The sequence below is a fragment of the Carassius gibelio genome, chromosome B8, assembly GCF_023724105.1.
Source record: "Carassius gibelio isolate Cgi1373 ecotype wild population from Czech Republic chromosome B8, carGib1.2-hapl.c, whole genome shotgun sequence".
NCBI lineage: Eukaryota > Metazoa > Chordata > Actinopteri > Cypriniformes > Cyprinidae > Carassius > Carassius gibelio.
In genome coordinates, this window is record NC_068403.1 from 21187149 (window position 1) to 21210627 (window position 23479).

At 36.9% G+C, this 23479-nt stretch overlaps 2 protein-coding genes across 3 annotated transcripts in view; one reads left to right on the forward strand and one right to left on the reverse strand.

The window, feature by feature from the left end:
* The window catches only part of si:dkeyp-14d3.1 (transmembrane protein 132C), a 207553-nt gene extending 198923 nt beyond the window's left edge, over positions 1-8630 (forward strand). Inside the window, exons 7-9 of the mRNA XM_052563064.1 lie at positions 1033-1306; positions 2582-2773; positions 7005-8630. Coding sequence (XP_052419024.1) covers positions 1033-1306; positions 2582-2773; positions 7005-8198 — 1660 coding nt within the window. The 3' untranslated portion in view covers positions 8199-8630. The remainder of the gene's footprint in view (positions 1-1032; positions 1307-2581; positions 2774-7004) is intronic.
* Positions 8631-17164: 8534 nt separating this feature from the next.
* Positions 17165-23479, reverse strand: part of LOC127963257 (solute carrier family 15 member 4) — a 58435-nt gene continuing 52120 nt past the window's right edge. For both annotated transcript variants that reach the window (XM_052563066.1, XM_052563065.1), the window contains exon 9: positions 17165-19085. In XM_052563066.1, the coding sequence (XP_052419026.1) occupies positions 18934-19085 (152 nt within the window). In that variant the 3' untranslated portion in view covers positions 17165-18933. The remainder of the gene's footprint in view (positions 19086-23479) is intronic.

Sequence of the window (23479 nt, forward strand, 5' to 3'; positions counted from 1 at the left end):
AATTCTGTTAAATAAAATATCTTGCTTGGCATTGAACTTTGAGCTTTAGAATTTTACAGATATTATTTATACTCTAACAACAACATTACACACTAACTAAAGTTTAAAACATGGGATCACGAAGAACGGGACCTTTAATAAAAAATGTCATAGAGATGTTAAAGGGGTCATTTGATGCGATTAAAATTTTTCCATTCTCTTTGGAGTGTTACAAGCTGTTTGTAAACAGATAAGATCCCTAAAGTTGCAAAGACTCAAACACAAAGAGATATTCTTTATAAAAGTAAAGAGTCAACCACGCCCTCCTAAAACACCTCACTTAAACACCCCCCCCCCCCCCCCCACGTCTACGTCACTATGTGGGAATATTTGCATAACACAGCTCAAATGTTCACACAAAGAGAGAAGGAGTAACTTTGATTCATTGGTGTATAAAGTACCTGAAAGCCATACTCAAGTAAAGTACAGATATCTATTATTAGAAGTTGAAGTCACCATTTAGAATATTACTTGAGTAAAAATCTTAAAGTATGTGATATTTATTGTACTTTAAGTACAAAAGGTATTTATTTTTTTATCTGAAACGTACTGAAGTATTGAAAGTAAAAGTAAATGCAAAATGGAAAAGAAGGAAATAAATATATATATATATATATATTATATATATATATATATATATATATATATAATATATATATATATATATTCATACACAGCTTGAGTAACACGATTTTGTTCAGTTTTAACTCTTGTTATCCATTTTGTATTTTTGGATAAGAATAAGAAGCACTTCATCTGTACTTAGTGTCTTTCATTCCAGCATAAGAAAACATTTGACATTACATCTGAAAAAGCATTAGGTATATTTACAGTTTGTGTATCTCAGAGGGGGCATGGATACATTTAACCTGCAGTTACAGATGGAAAAATTATGTAACAAAACACAACTGGGTAATATATATGTTTGAATTTACAAATAATAATGACTGTATTCTTGGTGCAGATCCCAACTTTTATCCTTTCCATTCCCAGGTCAACGCGGGACAGTGAAGATGACGATGATGAAGAGCGGAGAGGAAAAACATGTACTCTGCAGTACCAGAGGGCCATGGTGCGTGTGCTCACACACTTTGTGGCTGAATCCTCAGAGACACGAGGTCAGGTGACCCACATGCTGGGCAGCGATTGGCAGGTGGATATTACAGAGTTAGTCTGGGACTTCCTGAAAGTAGAGAATCCACGAATCGCCAGGCTGAGAGAGGGACGTGTTTTGGAGGGTATGGACACAGGCATGACCAGCATTCAGGTTTGTATATTTTCAATAATTTTAAACCCCACGTCTGCCAATTCAAAGTCAACACCTCTTTCAAATTATAATTTGTAAAATATGTTTTTGCATAAAAAAAAAAAAAACACTTAAAGACTTACACTAATGTGTATTCATGGTGAAAACAAAATATGTTTTAACTTTTTATTTGATGGTTACGACATTTATAGCATCATTGTTCACCTAAAAGTTACCTTCAGGCCATCCAAGATGTAATTCGTTAAAACAAATTTGGAGAAATTTAGCATTGTCACTTGATACCTATGGATGGGTGCCGTCAGAATATGAATCTACGAGTAATCAACACAACTCCAGTCCATCAGTTAGTTTCTTGTGTAGTGAAAAGCTGTTTTTTAAAAAACATACTTGTAACTTTATACTGTCATCAAAATATGAGTCCATAATCCATAATAACTCTTTCTTCAGTTATAAAGTCAGTCCACTGTTGTCCTCTCACATCAAAATCTACCAATATGTTTGCTTAGAACTGTTTTCATTTGTAAATGTCACTTAATACTTATTAATACTTAAGATTATTATTGTGATGTTTTTATCATTCACTGACTGCATAGGATCCATTGTTGAGCAAGTGATGCAATGCTACATTTCTCCAAATATGTTTTGATGAAAAAACAAACTAATCTACATCTTAGATGACCGGAGAGTGAGTATACTGTCAGAAAAATTACAATTTTGGGGTGGACTATTCTATTCTTTTAAATTGAAGATTTTCATATAGAAACCAGCGTGAATACAAAAGGCAAATTTCTAAGGACTTATCATATTTTAAACTAGATTTTTACTTTTCTTTGTCTTTGACTCTGTATTCTGTACATCAAGTACCATCACTGTACCGTGGTACTCCCAGCATACCTTTTCTACAAGGTTGAACACAGCCAGTACTAAGATGTTACCTTTTCCGCAGCTCACTTTCCTACAGTAAAGTGGGCTGATATTGCAGCGTACATGTGTCAGAGGAGGCGTTAGTCATCTGGATTTATTTTGTTTTTCCTGTCTGCTTTGAGAGCAGATACCTAATATGTGCTCGTCTGCAGTGAAAGTGTGGGCAGGCTGGAGACTGTCTGTAACACCTTTTTATTGCATCAATCACTAGACGGGTTTACAGCTCTGTGTTTTTGATGTTTCAGCCTGTAATTGGAGGTAATCCCTGTGGGCAGCGCTGTCTCCACCAACCCAGATTGGTTATGATGCTTGTATTTAATAATGTGCTTTTGTGTGTATGCTCTGCTCTAGGTCCTGTCCCCGCTGTCAGACTCCATCCTGGCAGAGAAGACGGTGAGGGTTGTGGATGATCGAGTGACCATCACTGAACTGGGCCTGCAGTTGGTCAGTGGTCTCACACTCAACCTGCAGCTCAGCACAGGAAGTAACCGAGCCATCAGCGCCACGGCTACCACACAGGAAGTGCTAAGCAAACCTAAACAGGTAATTTCCCATCACAAAAACAGAATATTCACTGTTTTCCTGAACAACCAATGAGTGCCACTATGACACACCACTGTTATACTGCTTAAATCTAATTAAATATCACTGTAGAAGCTACAAGAGTTAAAGGGATAGTTCACCCAAAAGAAGCATCGAAAATACATTTTGGTTCAAAAATATAAAAAACTACGACTTTATTCAGCATTGAGTTCAAAACAAAGCAGTTTGTGATATCCGGATCTTTTTTAACCAGTTCACCAAATCGAACTGAATCGTTTGAAACGGTTCACGTTGAACTGGTGATCCATTTTCTTCAACCGGTTTATTGAATCGAACTGTCTGAAAGAAGTACTGGTGATCCGAAATCCGATGTAACCGGTTCTTGACTTGTGAATGAGTCAATGTTTTGTTCATAATCTGGCTCGGTGTTCATCTTCACAGCAGTTCAGTCAGTGTACTGTTTGAGTGCATGCATTACTCCGGGATATTGGTTTGTTTGAACTCAGAGGGAGTGTCAGCAACATTAAAAAAGTTAACAGCTTAAGTCATTTGTGGATTAATGCGTATTAGAGATGCGAACAGTTTAAAATGATTCAGTTCGATTTTGGTGAACTGGTTCAAAAAGATCCAGTTACATCGAATGATTCATTCACGAACCGGATATCACGAACTGATTTGTTTTGAACTCTCTCACAACAGACACGGAAGAGAAGACAATGATGAATAAAGTCATAGTTTTTGCTATTTTTGGACCAAAATGTATTTTCGATGCTTCAAATATTCTAACGGACCCTCTGATGTCACATGGACTACTTTGATTATGTTTTTCTTAATTTTCTGGACATGGACAGTAGACCATACACACAGCTTCAATGGAGGGACTGAGAGCTCTCGGACTAAATCTAAAATATCTTAAACTGTGTTCCAAAGATAAACGAAGGTCTTACGGGTTTGGAACGACATGAGGGTAAGTTATTAATGACATAATTTTGATTATTGGGTGAACTAACCCTTTAAATATGAGCACCGATTCAGTATGTGACGTTTCCCACCACACAAATAAGGTTTCTAAAAGGAAATAACCATATAGAAAATTAACAAATCAGAGAAAGAAGTCTATGACTTGTGCTGAAGACACAATTCCATTGACAACAAAGCTATAGAACTTAACCCTTTTAATTGATCACTCTTATAACAATTACGCGGAATGGGATGAACCGGTGTGAAATGATGGCCAGGGCAGAAGTTTTGTTCATGTAAAACATCTTTTAGCTCGTTTTATTTTCGATTATGTTGTTTCATTGTAGGATATACTCTCTTGGAAAACGATTGGTCTACGTTTCTCTGGAAAATACACAAACTGTAGTCCATTATATAATGACGCCTTTGAAACTCACTGCAATTCCCTCTTTCTATAAAAACCTATTAAGGAGCGTTTTTCTACATTGGTCATTTGTTGCACAAGTGTAATGGATAACCCATGGAAGAAAGTAACTACGGTTGCCCATGGTTACATCTGTCATGCTTAATTATGGCTTTGTTAATGGTCTCAGGAGAGGTGGTGAATGTGCAGTGCTTCAGTACCTGGACTCAATATAATTATCTTCTAGTTGACAGTCTTAATCAATATGACATACCTCAGATTAGCATCAGCGCAGTGCTGTTGTTAGTTCAATCCTTTCAATTAAGTAAGACATACATGTGTTTGTGTGTCTCAGAGGCTCTATTAATTCTAGTGGAACTTGGTATGACAATGGATATTAAGTACCAGAGCTGTTTTTCATGAACATATGAATTTCAAGTTTTCAAGTTTCAAACAAAGAGAAATGTATTCTTGCTCATCCTCATGAACAATTACCACTAAAACGATTTCAAAAACCTCATTTTACACTGTACGTGATTGTTTGTAAGCTTTTATTGTGATCTCGCCATGACACGTGAGCAACAAGCTGTAACGGTTATCTTGCATGGTGTGCAGCGTTGTCCCTGATCTGTGATCTGCCACGTGTCTCCTATTGAAAATGAACTGAGAACACCCAGATGGTGTGCACCATGTAAAATGTGTTTAAAATGTCTGTAGTTGAAACGGAGCCTTATAAATGACTGATTTGTTACACTCTACATAGGCAATGTGTCTGCTATAAACAAGTGCATCACACAAATAGTGTTCCTCATATTAAGCACACAGGAGATGCAACTCACAAATGATTATATGTGACATGAGGTTTCTGGAAGGAGGTGGGAAGATTATTCCACAAAATATACAGTACAAGTATTAAACAAACATAAATTATAGTGCCATTCATTATAAGAAACATTTCTGATAACAAAAAAAAATCAAGAGTAAATTAAAAACAAAATAATTAAAATTAAAAATAAATTGAAATGACTTGCATGGGGGAAATGCGCCATACAAACAAACTTGGGCTCAAGTACCTCTCTCGAAACCAAATATGTTTGCTTTGCGCATGTTTTGCATAATTGCTGTTAATTGCATTATACAAGTCACTTTGAAATATAAGTTGCAGATGGCGAATTTTGAAAAGGCAAATGTCAGCATAGGAATCTCCGGTGATAAAATGGCAGTTCAGGTGCTGGCATAAAGCTTTGTACTAATTAATACCAAACAAGTCCATCTTCCAATAATGCTGGCCATCAAAAGGGTTCAAAAATCTAAAAAAAATCAGATATTTCAACAACAAAAAAAGAAACCATTTAAAACACATTGCATTCCTGAATTTATAAAACACTGCAAAATCCCTCTGGAGCTCACGGTATGCTTTTAAAGTATTACAGATATCATTTTGACCTCCCTCATTTGCCATCTCAGTGCATGATTAGAGTGCTCTGGGAGTTTTCCCTCCCCCGTAGAAGGATTTGTAGCTTGTAATTCGCATACAGCGAGCATTGATGTCTTGGTAAGTGAAGAGCTTAAGATGCGTGTGTGTTGCAAATCCCTATATACAGCCCCATATCCATAATAGCACTTGTGTTATCTGCTCATATCTTTTAATCTGACTCCTTCTGACCCACCAAGTGGAGCAGAGACCACTCTGATCTCATGGCCTACATTAAAGGATTGCTGTGTGGAGTCAGACACAGTATATTAGTAGAGTAACATGCAGTGACACATGGGCTCCACAACAAAATGAAGGAGCTACAGTAACTTATGGTTTACTGCCTACATAGGCACACTACATAGACCTGATGAGTAGCCACTCACACGGCTTTAGTACAGTTAAACTTATTCAAATGTATAAAATCCACTGTCCGTACATATGCATTATTGGACATTAAACTGTTTTCCTTTTTTTTATTTTACTGATTTTATGCTAGAAAAGTTTAATATGTGTCACCACATGAAAAAAAGTAATGACAGATGTTTTTTTTAGTAGACATTTGGTATGTCTTTTATTTCATGAGACAGACTATTCAAATGAATATGATAATGTTCAATATGGCAGATATATACATATATAGTATATAGAACTTTTTAGTAATAAGGTTGGTACACTTTATTTTAAGGTCCAATTTGTGCTATTAACAAACAATTAACTATGACTTTCACAACAATTAACTCCAAATTTGCTGCTTATTAATAGTAAGCAAGGTCAGATTTGGGATGTAGAATAAGGTCATGCACAATATGTGCTTCATAAGTACTGATAAACAGCCAATATGTTAATAATAGACTTGCTAATAAATTTGGCCAAAATAAGGAATTTTATGAGGTTTGACATTTATTCCAAGCAGCTTTTGCATTGCTTGCCTATAATGGCTAAAAACACTGTAGACAGACATTGAGATTTTCGACTTGATAGTTATGCCCTTGTACTGAATACTATTTTGTCTAAGTAGGTTAAAAATAACAATAAACCCTACAATCAGCCATTTTAAGTGCTACACACCAATTTACAGTATAAAAAAATTTATATTCATATTCAGGTCTGCTAAAGATAGCATTTAAAGATTACCTTTAGGTGAACATTAGATGATGACGAAGTCATCCAAGTGAGAAAAGAGCAAATTAACATGGACAATCTGTTAACTCTAAAACACAATGCAATGAAGTTTAAAATTCAAAATACTGGTAAAACCCCTGTAAAAAAAAAAATCCTTAAAATTCTGCAGTATGTCATGCCCTACTTTAACATATTTTTTTTGAGTGTATCATGCATTTATAGTTGCTACACTCAAACATATCTTCTGTTTTTCTCCTTGCGCTCTGTAGGAGGCGCTGATCAGTGCATGGCTGCAGTTCAGTGACGGCTCCATGGCTCCTCTGGACCTGTACAACCCGGAGCACTTTGTTCTGACCGCTACCTCTCTGGATGAGGATGTCGTGTCCGTACGGCAAGACACAGCAGGCTGGTGGCCGGTTATTTCTGCACGAGCCGAGGGTCAAGGTCTGCTGGTGCATGTGGAAATGACGGTATCTGAAGTGTGTCAGAAATTTAAGCGTCGGAGCGTCCTGGCGGCTGGAAACTGCAACATCCGCGTGAAGTTCGGTCGTAGCGAAAGCGCCTTGAGACCACGTGACTTTGGCCAGGATGAGGACATGGACAACAGACCAGGAGACCGCAGAGAGAATCCGTCTCTCCCGGATAGGACCGGAATGGACATCCACTACTATGGAAGCTCCATCTCAGACATGGAAGACAGTATCATGAGAAGAATCACCACCACAACCAAAACGGCAATCATCAGGAGGCCAGACGGAGACAAGCTCTCAGATGACGGGAGCCATTTGCCCGGCATTCCCAATGATTTCTCAGACTTCCCCGCTCAAGTAGACCTTCCCCGAGGACATAACGTGGATGAGGACGACCTCCAAATACCTCATGGACTTACTGACCTTGAAATTGGGATGTACGCTTTATTAGGCGTCTTCTGTTTGGCTATTCTGGTTTTCCTCATCAATTGCATCTCATATACCCTCAAGTACCAACACAAGGAAATGTCGATTGAAGGCCAGGAGAGCTTGAACCACGCCCACGACTGGGTGTGGCTGGGAAACGACGCCGAACTTCTGGAGAGCCACGTAAGTTTGTCTCCGCAGACTGATGAACACATCACCATTATGGATTCCAGCTTAGGAGGGTTAGAGGAAGGGAGCCACCTTCTCAATGGCGGTTCTTTGCAGAAGAACGTTCAAGGCCAGGTGCACCGAGGAGCCGAAACCGCTACGGTCTGCACCGGGAAAGACAGTAAAGGCGATTCGCCAACGACCAAACGAAAACGCGTGAAGTTTACCACATTCACCACCATCCCAGTGGAAAGTGTTAGTCCGGCTAAGGAAAAGTTGGGAGTGGATTCTGACAATGACATTAAGTGGGTATGTCAGGATGTTGAGCTTGGTGACTCCAAGGAACTACGAAACTATATGGAGCGGCTAAACGACAGTGCTTTAAAGGAAGTGGCATAGTCAAATCAATGTGTGCGAACTGAACTCACCCTTTTGCCTTCGTAATAGAGACAAGTACGAGCCAGGAAACAACTGCTACATAAACCTAACTGAACACAACACATCAGTCATTACATAACAAAGGATGTCTAGCATTCTTTTGGTTTGACAATGCCAAGACAGAGAGAACAGCAGACCTATGGCAAAATATGACAATTTAACAAGATGGATCAAATCTTTTTTGTATGTTCATTTGTATTATGTTCTCTTCTTTTTTTAAATGATTTTATTTTAGCACCTTTTGTAGTTAAAAACGAAACTGTATTTCCAGGCTTGCCAATGCTCTGCACTCACTTATGAGGCTACAGGACTGTATGCAGATGGTGACATGTAGATTAAAGATTGTAATAATAATGAATCATTGTAAATAAAGTGCACATAGAATGATTTGGATTTGGACGTCCTACCAGTTTCATTTCTGGCCAGTGTATTGCTTGCTAGATTCTTGATATATTTAGATTATTCACCCAGAGACCTTGAGTCACTAAGTTTGACATGTGTGTTTCGGTCTTTTTTTTGTTGGTAAAGAGTGTCACAAAACCTTTTCCTCAGCCTGAGCAGTAAACATGTTTTTCGGCCCAGAACTGCCTAACTAAATCAATTACACAGTTCCTCGAGGATCTGCTTTAATTATACTGTATTTCCCAAATCTCAGTTATAACCTTTTGTTGCTTGAAGCGTCAGAAACAAGCTGCTTCAAATGAGATAGGAACCTTATTGAAGTACTAAAGGAAGCTCGGCTCCAGTCATATTTGACCATGGAAATGTTCTGGGAGTAAGTAATTAAATCAATTATAAATTCCAAAACATTAATGTTATCAATCCCAGACTAATTCAGAAAAGTAGCTCCAACATTGGGAAAAAGGGCAGTGTGAAGTTGCCAATATTTATGCAGCATATGATAACAGCCTTGTTTGAAAAACGCAAAATGAATTCTATAATGGTTGTACTGCATGTTAATGTGACATTTTCACTGCAATCCTTCAAGCCAAAATATTGTAACCTTTCACTACACAAATGCCAATTATTGTCTAATTAACCTAGAAGTAGATACCTCTTGGAAGTGCTCAATGGTATTTCCTTCTCAGTTTTATTAATGGGAAACTATCAGTCTTTAGCGAAAATCATTAACAGCATCAGACCTCTTAGAGCCAGATGGAAAGGAAGAGATTCTGCACTTCCAACCAATTAAAGAAAAGATAAAAAGTCAGCGTTACTGGCAAATTTCAGGTTTAATTAAGACAAACTAAAAGGAAATGTTGCCACATTTTATTTACTTCACCCAAATATATTTGAATAAAATAAACAATAGATAAATAAATATGTTAACTATTATAAAAAAAAAATTGTTCCAGTTCGTTATGGACAGATTATGTAAAGGATGATGTACAGTCACCATCAGAAAATAATTCCAGACAGAATAATTAGGACCTTATGACCAGCTGAATGCACATTATGCTGCTTATTACATCCTACTTACCAAACAATTTCAACTCAAATCGATATTTCATGCCTATATACTTGTTTGTATATGGTTTGTATATTTGAGGTTATCTCATCCCATATAACTAGATAAAAAAACTGCTGCAATGCTACTTATCTTCGTCTATCAAGTTCCCAGCTCTGTGTCTTTTACTGATTCCGCCTTCTTTTGAGTGATGTTTTAATTTTCTCGCTGTAACTGAGACTTTTAGCCTTTAGTGTTTAAAATAACTCTCAAGTTCCAGAGTGCAGAGTAAAAAGAGAGACATAATATAAGCACTGGTGTGTTGAAACTGAAAACAGTCAAATATACAGTTTAGTGGTTATTACACACGAGTATTTCACCAGCACTCAATGCTGCAATTAACCATCAAACCTATATACTGTACGTATATGTACCTTGACGGTTCACTCGTATTGAGACAAGCACTTAGTACATGCACATTGGATTTACCAACTGAAATATATGCTTTTTTAAATGCTATGTGAGCACTGTAAACAATTATGAGACATGTTAAATATATTATTTAAATGTAAAGTTTAGCAAGCAAATTTGTGAAAAAAAATTACAATTCATTATTTACTCACCCTCATGTTGTTTCAAACCCATTAGACCAGGTGTCTGTAACCCTGCTCTTGGAGATATGGACCATCCTACAGAAGCTCTCCAGGAGCTGCAAGATTTTCGGCTGACCCAGAAGAAAATTGGCATCGTGAAACAATCATATTGATTTTGGTGATCGCGGCTCCTAAAACAGTGTAATAGAGGTTCAAAGACACTCGTTTCACGGTTTTGCAACCAAAGATAGTCTACGATTAGGGCTGGACAATATAGCCAAAATTTATATCACAATATATTTCTTAATTTCGGGCGATACTATATAATTCTGATATCGATATGAACACTATTTTAAAAAGCCTCGTAAAAACTGCCAAGAATGCAAAAAAAAAAAAAAAAAACACAGCACAAATAAATTAATGTTCACCTTTTATTTGTATTCAGCCTTCATACAAACAAGAAATGTGAAATCACTGTCAAATAATCGTCTCAGAATCACCTAATTAATATTAATATATTTAACTTCAAACTATAGGCTAACATACAATACCAGTCTACAAGTTTTTGAACAGAAAGATTTTTAATATTTTGAAAGATTTCTCTTTTGGCCACCAAGCCTGCATTTATTTGATCCAAAATACAGCAAAAAATACAGCAAATATTGAAAATGTTTTAAAATACAATTTATTCCTGTGATTTCAAAGCTATAGTTTTAGCATCATTACTCCAATCACATGATCCTTCAGAAATCATTCAAATGTTTCTGACAGTGTCAGAAATTGTGCATGATCATCACATAGTGTGCTTGCTCTTACGACCCACGTTTACTTAATGGCAAATAAAAATGGCGTGTTATCAATGCAACGTGGCACTAAAACATCCTCTTTTTTTCAGCAAACATAAAAACTACAACTGCCAAACTGTGCTTCATCATGCTCTCTTTGTTTACTACTAGCGCATGCTAATGACATTTTATTCTTTAGTAGTAGCCTGCAAGTAACTAGATGTCATCGTCATACAGTCTTGCATACATGTCCTATTAGATCTATGTCACTCAGTGTGATTTGTAATCATATAGGATTAGATAAAACATACATTCCATGATTTCCAAAAGATTGGCATTGTGAAACAATGTGTTGTACAGTGAGAAAGGTTCAAAGAAAGCTGCTGTGACCAAGACTGATCTTTGTCTGACAGTATTAAGCCTTCTACACACTGTGCATGATTTTAGCAATCCTATAAGATCATTGTAGATCACACTGTGCGACATGGATATAATAATCTTGGGTAGGACATGTATGTAGACTGTACTGATGCATGTTTCTATAGAAGAATAAAACATTTGAATGCGCTAGTGGTAAATAAAAAGAGCATGATGAATCACACTTTTGCAGATGTGCTGAAAAAAGTGGAAGTGGTGAAAGAGGAAGGAATAAGAGCTTGGGGTAAGCAGTTTTATGTCTTAGGGCTGTTACATTTTTATTAGCTGGTCAGTAAATGTGGGTTGTAGCAGCAAGCATACAGTGAGATGATCATGCTGAATTTCTAACACTGTGAGAAAATTATTTTTGAACCTCTCGCACTGTACAACATAGGACCACCGATTAGGAGCCACAATTGTTTCACAATGCCAATCTTTTGTCTGGGACAGTCAAACATTGTGTAGTGTGTCTCGGGTTTTAGAAATTCAGCATGACCATTACACAGTGTGTTTGCTGCTACGACCCACATTTACTGACCAACCAATAAAAATGCTAAATAAAATCAATGTGACATGGCGCTAAAATGTAAAACTGCTTACCTCAAGTAAAAGCCACTTTTTTTCAGCACACATAAAAACTCGGACTGATTCATCATGCTGTCTTTTTGCTGATGACGTTTTATACTTCCATAGTAACATGGGTCATAGTGTATGAGTCCATAGGTGTCATCATCGTACAGTCTACATGCAGATCGTACCCAAGTTTATTAGATCCATGTCACACAATGTGTTCTGCAATGATCTTCTAGGATTGTTAAAATCATGCAGCGTGTAGAAGGCTTTAAACTGTCTGTCTTTTGTGGAATACAAAAAATTATGTTTGGACGAATGGTCATGCTGCACTTTTTCACAGGAATAGACTAGCAATATGCATTATAAAACTTAAAAAAAAAAAAATAAATACTATGAAAGCACACTGTAATTTTTTAAAAGTTACATTAAAGATTGTTAGAGTATATTTCAGAAATTTTTCAGAATAGTTTTTCTGCTCATATATATATATATATATATATATATATATATATATATATATATATATATATATATATTTTTTTTTTTTTTTTTTTTTTCAGTGTTAGTAAAAGTCATAATATAGCTTTGCGTGATTGATACTGTTTTAAGACAATGAGAAAGTAATGCCGCCAAACTTGGCTTGATGTCTTCATGCACCATATCTGAATTTAGGAGAACAGTTTCTCACTCAAAGCTATCAAACGGTTTTAGAAGACTTGGAAATAAAGCACATAAGCCATATTGCCAACTTTAATGTTTATTTTATTATTATTATTTTGGTCCTTATTCGATGTATGGAGCAGCATGAAGATCCAGCTAAACATTTTCAACTCCACCAGAACCTTTTTAAATAACTCTCCCATTCATGCACACAGCTCTATTGTAATTATTCATTGGTTACTCTCTTTTTGTTTTCCAAATTTGTTGAATATTCACCAGGAGATTGTGTAGAATAGAATCAGTTGCAGCTGTGAGTGTTGGATAACTGCTCTCCTGCTCTAAACCTAATGAAAACAGCCGTATTGAATGAAGTCACTGTGTACAACGTTTCTAATCCGCATTTCTCCTCCTCTGCCTTTCCGCTTCTCTCTTTTATAAGGAGCATCATATCAATCACATCCTCTCTCATTGCACGAGGCCCTTCTTTTTTCCCGTATCCTGTCTGACATGATTGCGCCTTCTGTTTTTCTCTGACACACACACACACAGACAGTTTTGTTTTCTAGTATCCTGATAACTTATATTTTTTCTCAGTTTTTGTTCAGTCTCCATGCCATTCAATCTGAATGTGTCTCTATGAGCAGCGAGATGCATATATGGGGAGCGTGTTGCGCAGGGGTATGGTGAATGGCGGTGCGATCTGTGAAGGGCACTTCAAGCTGAGATGGCTAGGGGAGAAATAATCTGTGGCACAGAGAAGGAGAATGACTGATGGATCTCTGGCTGTAATTAACACATCTTTTATAATCATGTCTTCTCATTTTTCCAGCACCATCAGCAGGGGGGACCGTTTCATTTCAGCATGACATATAACATAAAATCCTGTACGTCGTTTATAAATTGCCCTTTTTTTCTCAGGCATGACATGTGCATCTGTCTGCCTCTCACTAGGTGCAGGCCGAATATGTTGAACCTCAGGATCATCAGTCACATGGGTCAAGGTCTGACTGGTTAGAATGGTCCAGTTAGTCCCTGCTGGGAGAGCCCATAACTATGCCATCTGGCTGATTAAAGCATTTTAATCCACTGATGGTATGGTGTATGTATGGTGATGTGTTTTGATAAAATATGTAATCGACTGTTTGCAAGGTTTAGCACCTCCTGTAAAGTTTTAAGCTCTATTTTATACCCAGTTCATTAAAAAGCAGCATACATTTTCATCACACAAATTATATTTAACAAATAAAGTTATGTTATAGTTCACCAAAAAATGAACAAACTGTCATCATTTACTCACCCTCATGTCATTCCAAACCTTAATGACTTTCTTCTGTGGCAGCATATAAGAAGATAGATGTTTTAGTGCGCGCGCACGTGTGTGTGTGTGTGTGTGTGTTTTACAATGAAAGTCAACAAGTCAATGGTCACCAAAATGTCTGATTACCAACATTCGTCAAAATCTATTATTTATTTAATGTTTGTTTAATTTATTTAGCGAGTCTAATGTTTATCAATGTGAATTTAAGTGGATGCACAGGAAAGCAAGTTCTCCTAAATTCTTTAGACAGTAGTTTATTTTGAACAGTCTATCTATTATTTTATCATTCAAACCAAACTTTAGTAATCCATATATATATATATATGATGTGGTGCAAGTATTCAAATATATTATCAATGATCTTTTTAATCAATGATCAGTTTAATTATGCAATCATAAAAAAGTACATTTTAGCATACTTAAAAAAAAGAGTACTCATTACAGTATAATTAATTATACTTCAAATTATATTAAACTAATTTATTAATAATAATTTATTATACTTTACATTTATAATAAATGCAAACATTTGATCGTAGAAGTGTTTTTTATTTTCACTTAAGTGGGATTTAAGTAGTTATATGTATTTTAACTGCAAAATTACAGTGTCTTCAAAATATGGTTAAACTGTACTGTTTCACTTTTCAATAATAGCGCTTTTTGTTAGCTATTTTCTAGTAGTAAACAAACTTAAATATATCAAGGGTTATCCATGGTTAAATGCTCTATTAAGCAATATCACACGAGCAAGAGTCTTTGGCAAGAGTTCTGTTGTTCTTTAAATAGCTTGGCTGTGGGCACGGGGCACAAATCAAATCTGTGCTGACATTCAGACTAACATGCTATTACGAGTGCCACACTACTCTTGGAATGGAAATGGAATAAAAGCAGATACAAGAAGATAATATTAAGTAACTTACAAGAACGCAACTCAAAACAAACTCACAGCTGAACAAATTGTTGCATGAGCAATATGTATTCAATGAACGAATCTATTGAATAAGTACAAGTACATGTCTGAAACACGTCAACAGACAAGCAGAGTGACAAGTTCAGTGGAACAGTTTTAATGCCGTTGGACTGTGTATGAGTAGCTTATTTTTAAACAGTACGACATTCGACCAGTCAAAATTCTTATCTGTTTGGAGTTATGAACTAACTGTTGTTTCCGCATAGATTTTAAACAAGTGTGTAGCAGGCATCTTTAGAATTTTGCCTTTGAACTTTTTTATGGTTGCATCGCTGCTCATGAGCAATCAGCTGGTAATGTGGATTTACTTATTTTACAGTTAAGGTAAGTTATGTGAATTGTTCGTGCGGATGTTATAACAAATGTCAGTGGACCTGGAAGATTTTAAACAAGCGGTTCATTCATAAATTCGTATGACCTTACCTTCATTCTGTGGACAATGAGCACAGCTGAGAGGCGGGGCTACACATGCTGCATTAGTTCCCGCCCACTTTTTCCCTGGTATTTTTCCCCATTTATTTTTCCCATATGGATTGTCTTTGTTAAAGGGGTCATATGATGCCACTAAAAATAACATTATTTGTTGCATTTGGTGTAATGGAATGTGTTTATGTGGTTTAAGGTCAAAAAAATATTATTTTTCCACATACTGTACATTATTGTTTCTGTTCTATGCCCCACCTTTGAAATGGATACATTTTTACAAAGCTCATCAGTCTAAAAAGCGAGGTGTGCTCTGATTGGCCAGCTATCCAGTGCATTGTGATTGGTCGAATAACTCAAGCGTGTGTTGGAAATGTTACGCCCCTTAACATATTATGATGCCCTGTCCAGCCGGAGCAACGAGAGATAAACATAAAACCCATTATAAACGTGATATAAACATGATTTCTAGTCATGTTCTCTTTTTGGAAGGCCAAAGTATTTTCACTTTAACAGTGAAACAAACAGTGTCTATATGGCAGCAACAATATTACAATGAGAATAAAAAATACACCTTCTTTCTTTGGGTGGACATATGGGCGGCGCTATGCAAATCTTCCCACGAAGTGACATTAAGATGTGGTGGCGTGACCCCTTTAAAGCATTGTTAGCTATGAACCAAACCAAGAAGTTATACAAGTATGACTCGCCTTACAACATTTGAATTGCAAACAAGTTTACAAATCAGAGAAAAAGGCTTTAATACAGAGCTTCCAAAGAAAGAAACAACTTGTCACTTAATGAGAGTTCCATTATCTTCAACATGTCTAATATGGATTCTGATTAACATATTTTACACTGAAAAAAAAAATAAAAAATGTTACGGTCTCACAATTCTGACAGCAAATAAATGACGTCAAGGCTATAATGTGACTGGCTATCAAGGCATAGGCTACATGACTTTTACACTTTCTCCAGTAGTAGAGCACTGAGGTTAGCATCTCCCCGTAATAAGAACATCTCTAATATAAATACGCCAGAATAAGTGACAAGGTTGCAGATTTAGCCGAAATAACACTGTCACTCAGTAAGGGCTAGCAAGTTTGCAGCCAACCACTGAATTGCAATATTCTATTAATATGGTAATCATATTTCAATTTAAAATATAAGGACTGCTTTAGGACTAATTATAGAAATTGATAAGCCATAGTTCATACAGCAGAAACCTGATTTATTTGCATTTTATATTACATCACAATTAAATGACAAACTTGTGTTCATTAAATTTACTCTTCAGAGCCAAAAGTTGAAGATATAAGTAGTTAGAATGAGAAGGTAGTTTAAAATGGCATTTGCAAATTTGAATGCTGCATGAATAGATATTTGCAAATATCAAAATGGGTTCATGTTAGACAAATCCAAAACTGTTAACGAGACATATCACTCTTACAAAACAATAGTCATTTGGGAACACTGACCTTACACTGGATAACAGACTCCCCAAAACCATCCATAATTCATATACTGTGCTTACACCTTAAGCTCTTCTGCTTTTTTAAATAGAGCATAACACTGTAAAAAACGTGGAGGTGGTAGAAATACATAGGCTGTGTCAACAGTCTGACTCAGAGCGAGAGGAAGAAAAAGAGCTGTGGAGTTCAAACAGTTCGCTGACACACATTTAAAAAAAAAAAACTTAAAATCAGCATTTGAATATGCCCAGTTAAAATGAATGATGCGATTTCCTTATACTGTATCTTTTAATATTTCACCATTTTGAATAGATTCAAACTACCTTACTGTCAATACTGTTTGTCAAATCACATTCAAAAAGTTTTGATCACTCTGTTTTGAACTTGCTAATGTAAAATTGTAAGGATGATTCATCAGTTGCAAGGGTCATGTGGCATAACTCTGCCATTAAAGGCACAAGGTGTAACTGCTGAAAAAGTGCAAGAAAAACCACAGGAACTACCTGTGTATGAAAACACACAAAAAGAACCAGCACAGAAGCATAATGGGAGTGTTGTTACTATTTTGTTAAGCTTGTGGTCAAAGCAAAGACGGGAGACTTAGTTCATTAGATGTCAAAAACAGCAGCAAAAAGTGTTTGCATGAAAATTATATCAAGCAAGACGCCCTTCTACAACATGATGACATTATGAAGCTGAGGTATACATTTTAAAGGATGTATCATAAGCCTGCATGTAAAATTCATGATTCTATACACTCAATTATAACCGTTATTTTCCACTAGAGATTAGTGCAAATGTAATCTCACTACATATCCTCATTCGGATGTAAATCTGAGCTTGAGGTTTGTAGTTGATCAAAAAGCCTTATACAAATCTTAAAAGGTCAGGAATCATTACAAACAAGACGCAGGTGTTGCCAAAAGAAACACTATTCATTTGCATTTGCAGAGATATTCCTGCTGTAAAGACGCCAGCTGAGCTGTGTGCTTCATGATATCAGCACTCATATCACAACCACGATAAAGAGCAATGGACTGCTTGGCCTTACCACTTAAGATCAAAATCATTAAAAACAAGCTAACAGAAATCTAATGCCTGATAAAATATCTAAAAGTGAGAAACACTTGTAATGCCACAGGTTTAGTATCAAAGTTACAAATTTAAACAAACTGTTAAGGACACAATTATGAATTTGACTCTTAATAATAATAATAATAATTGTTCAAGTCTTTTGCACTGCAATTTTTATCAACTACTTCACTGATGATGTGAAAATTCTGCATGAAATTAATTGGCTAACATCTGAAATGAGTAGCCATTCATATTTGCCCTTTTTAAATACCAGCTAATTAGCATAAACAGCATAAAACAGAACCAATTGATATCTATTACAAATTTACAGTAAAATGACCATATATACACAATACAGTGCAAATGGTGCCTGAATTAGAGGAGAAAAAATAATAATAATAAAAAAAAATGAATTAATGTTTAAAAAGTACTGTTAAAATTGTTTAAAAAAGGTGTACCATAAACATGCCCAAAAGGACAACTTTAAATAAATCTTAACAAGAGTATTGACTTTGAGCATAAACTATGAATATAAAAGGTTCAATAAATATTCATTTTAAACCAATGACCAATTGTACAACCCATCGTAAACAATTTAAAAACCACATTCATTTCATGAGCAAGTCAATTTGTAAATCTCATAGACACAGTCAAAACAACAAATATCCCCAAAGTATACACTTCAACAAGCACGCATTTCATAATCCAGTTCACTGTTGGAGTGGACAAACCTCTTATCCAACTATTTCATACGAAAATTGTGTAAGTAATTATGGACTTTTTTGTTTTGTTTTTTTACATTTTCTCGCGTGTTAAAATGGCAAGAGAACTGCCAGTTCCAGTAAACACAGGGGGCTTCAAGTGAAATATTTCAAAAGTCCAATATTTTCAAACTTCATTTTTGAAGATTTGGCACATGATTTGTTGGCTGAGGTGAACGTACGGCTGGTGAGGATGATGGGGGTCATGAGTTGGTCAGAGACGCCCTGTGGCTCCCTGCTCTGGGCTTCTGCTTGTCATACTTCACAGACACGATGAGGAAGACGAGGAGTGTGACTCCCTGGATGGCAGCCAGGAGGAAGAAGTAGTAATTCAGTGTGCACTCGTTGATGTTACCTACAGAGAGAAGAAAAAAAACTCACTTTGATGTGAATTTCACAATACCAACATTTCAGTAGCGGATAACAACCTCAGACATGATTTGGCGCACAGAGATCACGTAACCTCTGTATACTGGTTGAAACAGAATTTGAGTATCATTTCTTCAGAAGCAGGGCTCACATTTTTCTGATTTTGATTTAAAAATAACAAACCAAACAAAAACAAACCAAGGTGATATTTAATATATTGTATAACTTTGGACCTTTTGTTCAATTTATCAGTTACTATTCCAGTAATTGCAATCACTTTTCCTGAAAACTTTTCTTTGAATGATACTTAACATCCTTCATTTGCTCACTTGATCAGTGGCAAAATGTCTGATTAATTCTAAAGGCGTGTGTACAGGTAGGTAAAGAGAAACTGAACATCTGTGTGTACATGCTGCATTCATATGTCAAAAGAAAGCAAAAAGCATATGTTAGTGCTTGTTGGATCCCGAAGGCAATGGAGCGAACAGGCAATCTGCTGCCTTCATACTACCCTACAGCAGCAAGGAGCTTTAACTGATAGCATGTCTGTCCGCACTGCTTGTAAGCATCCATTGCAACCTGCGAGCCCATCTGACTCTTTTTGCGTTTATTCAAGCAAAACCTAAACAAGCATTCCTTCTCCATCCAATCTCTCCTTCATTTCCCATCTCTATATAATGCTTGAGAGCAGATAGAGGGTTTACATCAATACTTACAGGGGAACCATAAACAAAAAGCCCCATCTTCACAGGATGAAGGAAGAGTATAATTCACCATCTTGGGAGCTTAAGTGAAGCACACTCGCTCTGATTCTGCTGGCATTACAGACTCCGAGCCCTCGGCCCTGAACTAACTCTCCTGCTGTTTAAGCCTCTGAATGCTCGAGCCTTTATAGTCCTGTGTGACGACTGTGTAGCATTACATTTAACCCTCTACTGACACTAAATTCTGTACACAAACACAATTGATTTATAAATGTTTCCTGCATTATGAACCATAAGTCTAAACCTCTCTCTCTTTCTCTCTCTCTGGACCGAGGGAAAAAGCTGCTTAACACTTCTGATCTGTTCAGAAGAGATGGTCAAACCTCCAGAGTTGAAGAGAAACTCTTAATAAGTAGTTCAGCGAAGGGACTGTCGAGTCTCAGGAGTGTTTCAGACTGGCCAAAGCAGGGCCATGTAGCACTGCTTAGCATTACCTATTAGGACGTCTACAAACGTGTCTCCATATGAATGCATTAGCATTTAAATAGACATATTTATATGTCCACATCTTGCCTAAATAGGGTCACTGATTAGAACAAGGTATTACACTGTAGAGAGCGCTCTGCTTCAGTTTGAAGATGTCATTAGATGGAGGAAAAGATTCAGCATTTTTGCATAGCAACCAATTGGTGGAAAGAAAGATGAAAAAGGTCTTCTGACCCCCAGCTGAACCTTTGATGAACATCATGAGCAATTTCATGAAATATAATTATCTCCGGCCTCAAAGAACACATCTCAAGCAGTTCTTATCTTCTGCCAGATGAGGCAGTTGAAGACATGAAAGCATTGATCCATTACAGTATAAAGCTGCAATGCAATCCCATCCCAAACATGTCTGAACGAAGATCCAGACAGCAAAAATTGATTAAACATAACGCACAGAACAAGGGTTGAAAGATTTCAGATGCTCACAGTGTACAAAAACACAGTATGTGTCCCAGAGGTCCACTTGCCACTCAACCTGGTCTCATGACAAAAACGTACCTCTGGGAACTTTTTTGCAAGACATACAATACATACTGCCATGTATGTTTAGTGAAATATTCAATGTGAAATATCCACTCAGTGGCACTTTTTTTTATATTTATCTGCACCACACCTAAACCTACTCAATAGTATGAACAAAAGCAAATGTGACATAAAAACGCAATCACAAGCATGCCTTTTTAGCTTGTTTTTCAATTAGTCATCTTTGAGCTCTTTCATTGTCATGTTTTTCATGGAATTCGTACCCGATGATTCCGCATCCTACGTAAGTCCAAGTCTGTCCCGGCTGAGCTACCGAGAAAGTTTGTAATGTCCGGAAAGTGAAGAATATGGAGCTATAATCATACTATGTACTTCGCTGTTTTATCACATCGCGTATTCATTTCTGTAGGAAACTGCAGTGATATGTAGTTATCTGTAAGTATTTCACGTCTTGTGAAAATGTTCCCAGCTCCAACCCTCCATAAGGACGTAAGGAGGAATGATAACAGTAGAACTGTTTTTGCACTTGTTTTCTTTGTTTATTTCTTTAGTTTTTTGGAAATAAATTTTTACATTTATGTTGGTTCACACTTCCTCCTTCTTGAGTCTACAAACAGTGTAACAGAGGGCCTTTCAGAGGCATGATCTGGCACCCTTGCCATAGAGGGCCCTTTCAAGTTTTCAAAGATGTATTTGGGCAATTATTTCAATTGCTTTGTGAATTTCTGAGCTGCATTACATGGACATAGGATCGCCCTCTTTGATGGCCTGAAGTCTTATTTCACATGGGTTTAAATCCAACATGACCCTATCCCATCCCTGTCTCAATCTTCAATCATTCCCCTTCTCTTCTACACAGTCTCCATCCAATAAAATTGGCAAGCCATGTTATGGCTACAGGAACTTCCTGATCAATTTCTCTGCTGCTTTAATATACTCCGTAACAGCAGTCGCTCCCCAATGACAACAAATGTTACAAGCAGGTAGACAGTTTGACTGAGAGAGCAATAGAGCTCAGGATCTTGCTGCCCTCCAGCAAGAGAAAACAAATGCCCCTGACTTTGAAAAATGCTGCATTTACAATACCCACATGCCAGAGTAAGGCTAACAACAAACCAACAATCAATACCCTTAAACGGTCCCCTTTCACGCCACAGGCTACTCCAACTCATGGAAATAAAAAGAGTAAAATATGGCTTGCTATTGTTTTAAGTTTGTTTCCCCCATCCATGGTGTTGTGCGTTGGCGCGTGACGTGGCTGTTCTTCCTATGCTTCTGGGAGATGACATGATTTAACAGCAGCGCTTGGCAGGATGTGGAGGTGCTGGTCGCCTCACTGAAAGGCAAGGCCTTAAAGAATAGTCAGTCAAAGGACAGCGTGGGAGATATATCACGGCGACACACTCTGGGAAGATTGCATGCACTTCCCTCAGGAAAGTGGCAGCTGTCACAGATTTTTGCGGCATTTGGGCAGTAATGGAGAAATAAACATCTCTGGAGCACAGCTGCATTTTCCTTATGCGAATCTCAAACAGGAAAAGCAATGAAAGGATCAGAGAAATTTGTAGGATGCGAAATGGCGATCTTGCACTAAGAAAGAGTTAAAAACTCATCCTGTCAGTTTTCATAAAAATCAATCACATACCTCATGCTCTATGTAAAAAAGGAAATCCAAAAATAGATATCCGTTAGGGTTAGGGTTCACACTATATGCATAGTTATTTCATTTGATTAATAATAAGACCATTCTAATCCTCAAGTCTGATGACATATTGTATAATAATAGTTTGAGAAGGTGTAACTTTGACTGGTATTCATGAATTTTCCCCTATACTGCAGTCCTCTTATGCAGAAGTATCCTTTGCTCTCCATCGTTACAGTCCACATGCCCTCATTTCACGTCACATTGCACATTTAGTCTTATATGGCAGCTACACAAAGATAACAGCAGGCACCTGGAAGTCACACTCCACAAGGGCCTGAACTGTATTCGTCTTGCTGCAGGCTCTCTGCAGTCCATCATCAAATGATTTTACTAACCTTTCCTTGGCATGTAGTCCCGTATGACACACATGATGCTCTTTGTGCTCATTTAACAAATATGGGTATTTATCTCGTGTGCTTCAAAAGGGTATACATGTCATATGTGAGGGCTTATCTGGAGTAATTGGAGAAGCTGGAGAATTAAAGATGGAGCAATAAAAGGAGATATATGAGAAAGAATCTGGCCAACACTACGAGAATGTGGGAGCTCCAATAGGCGGCTCACGTCACCAGGCCTAACCAGTCTCCAGTCTTTCAAATTAATCGACTGAGACCTTTTATCCACTTTAAAAGAGTTGTGGAAGCAGGGAAATGTGAGGGGAACATTAGAGGAGGCAAAGTATGAGAGACAGATGCACAATCATATGTTAAAAAGAAAAAAAAAAGTTAGCAGACAGACACTGTAGAAAACCACAATTGCATTTGCATATGCGATCTTACTCTGATTGTGCTTAACAACAGTGTGTAAGTTCATGTCAAACTATGTTTTATAGGTGAGTAAAACATGGCTGTTTTCTAACAGGTCTTTCCAACACTTTCAATGGTTCTAGCATAGAGCGCATTAGTGCCTTCCCAGTTTTTCAGCAGCCTTGGTTCTGGAAGT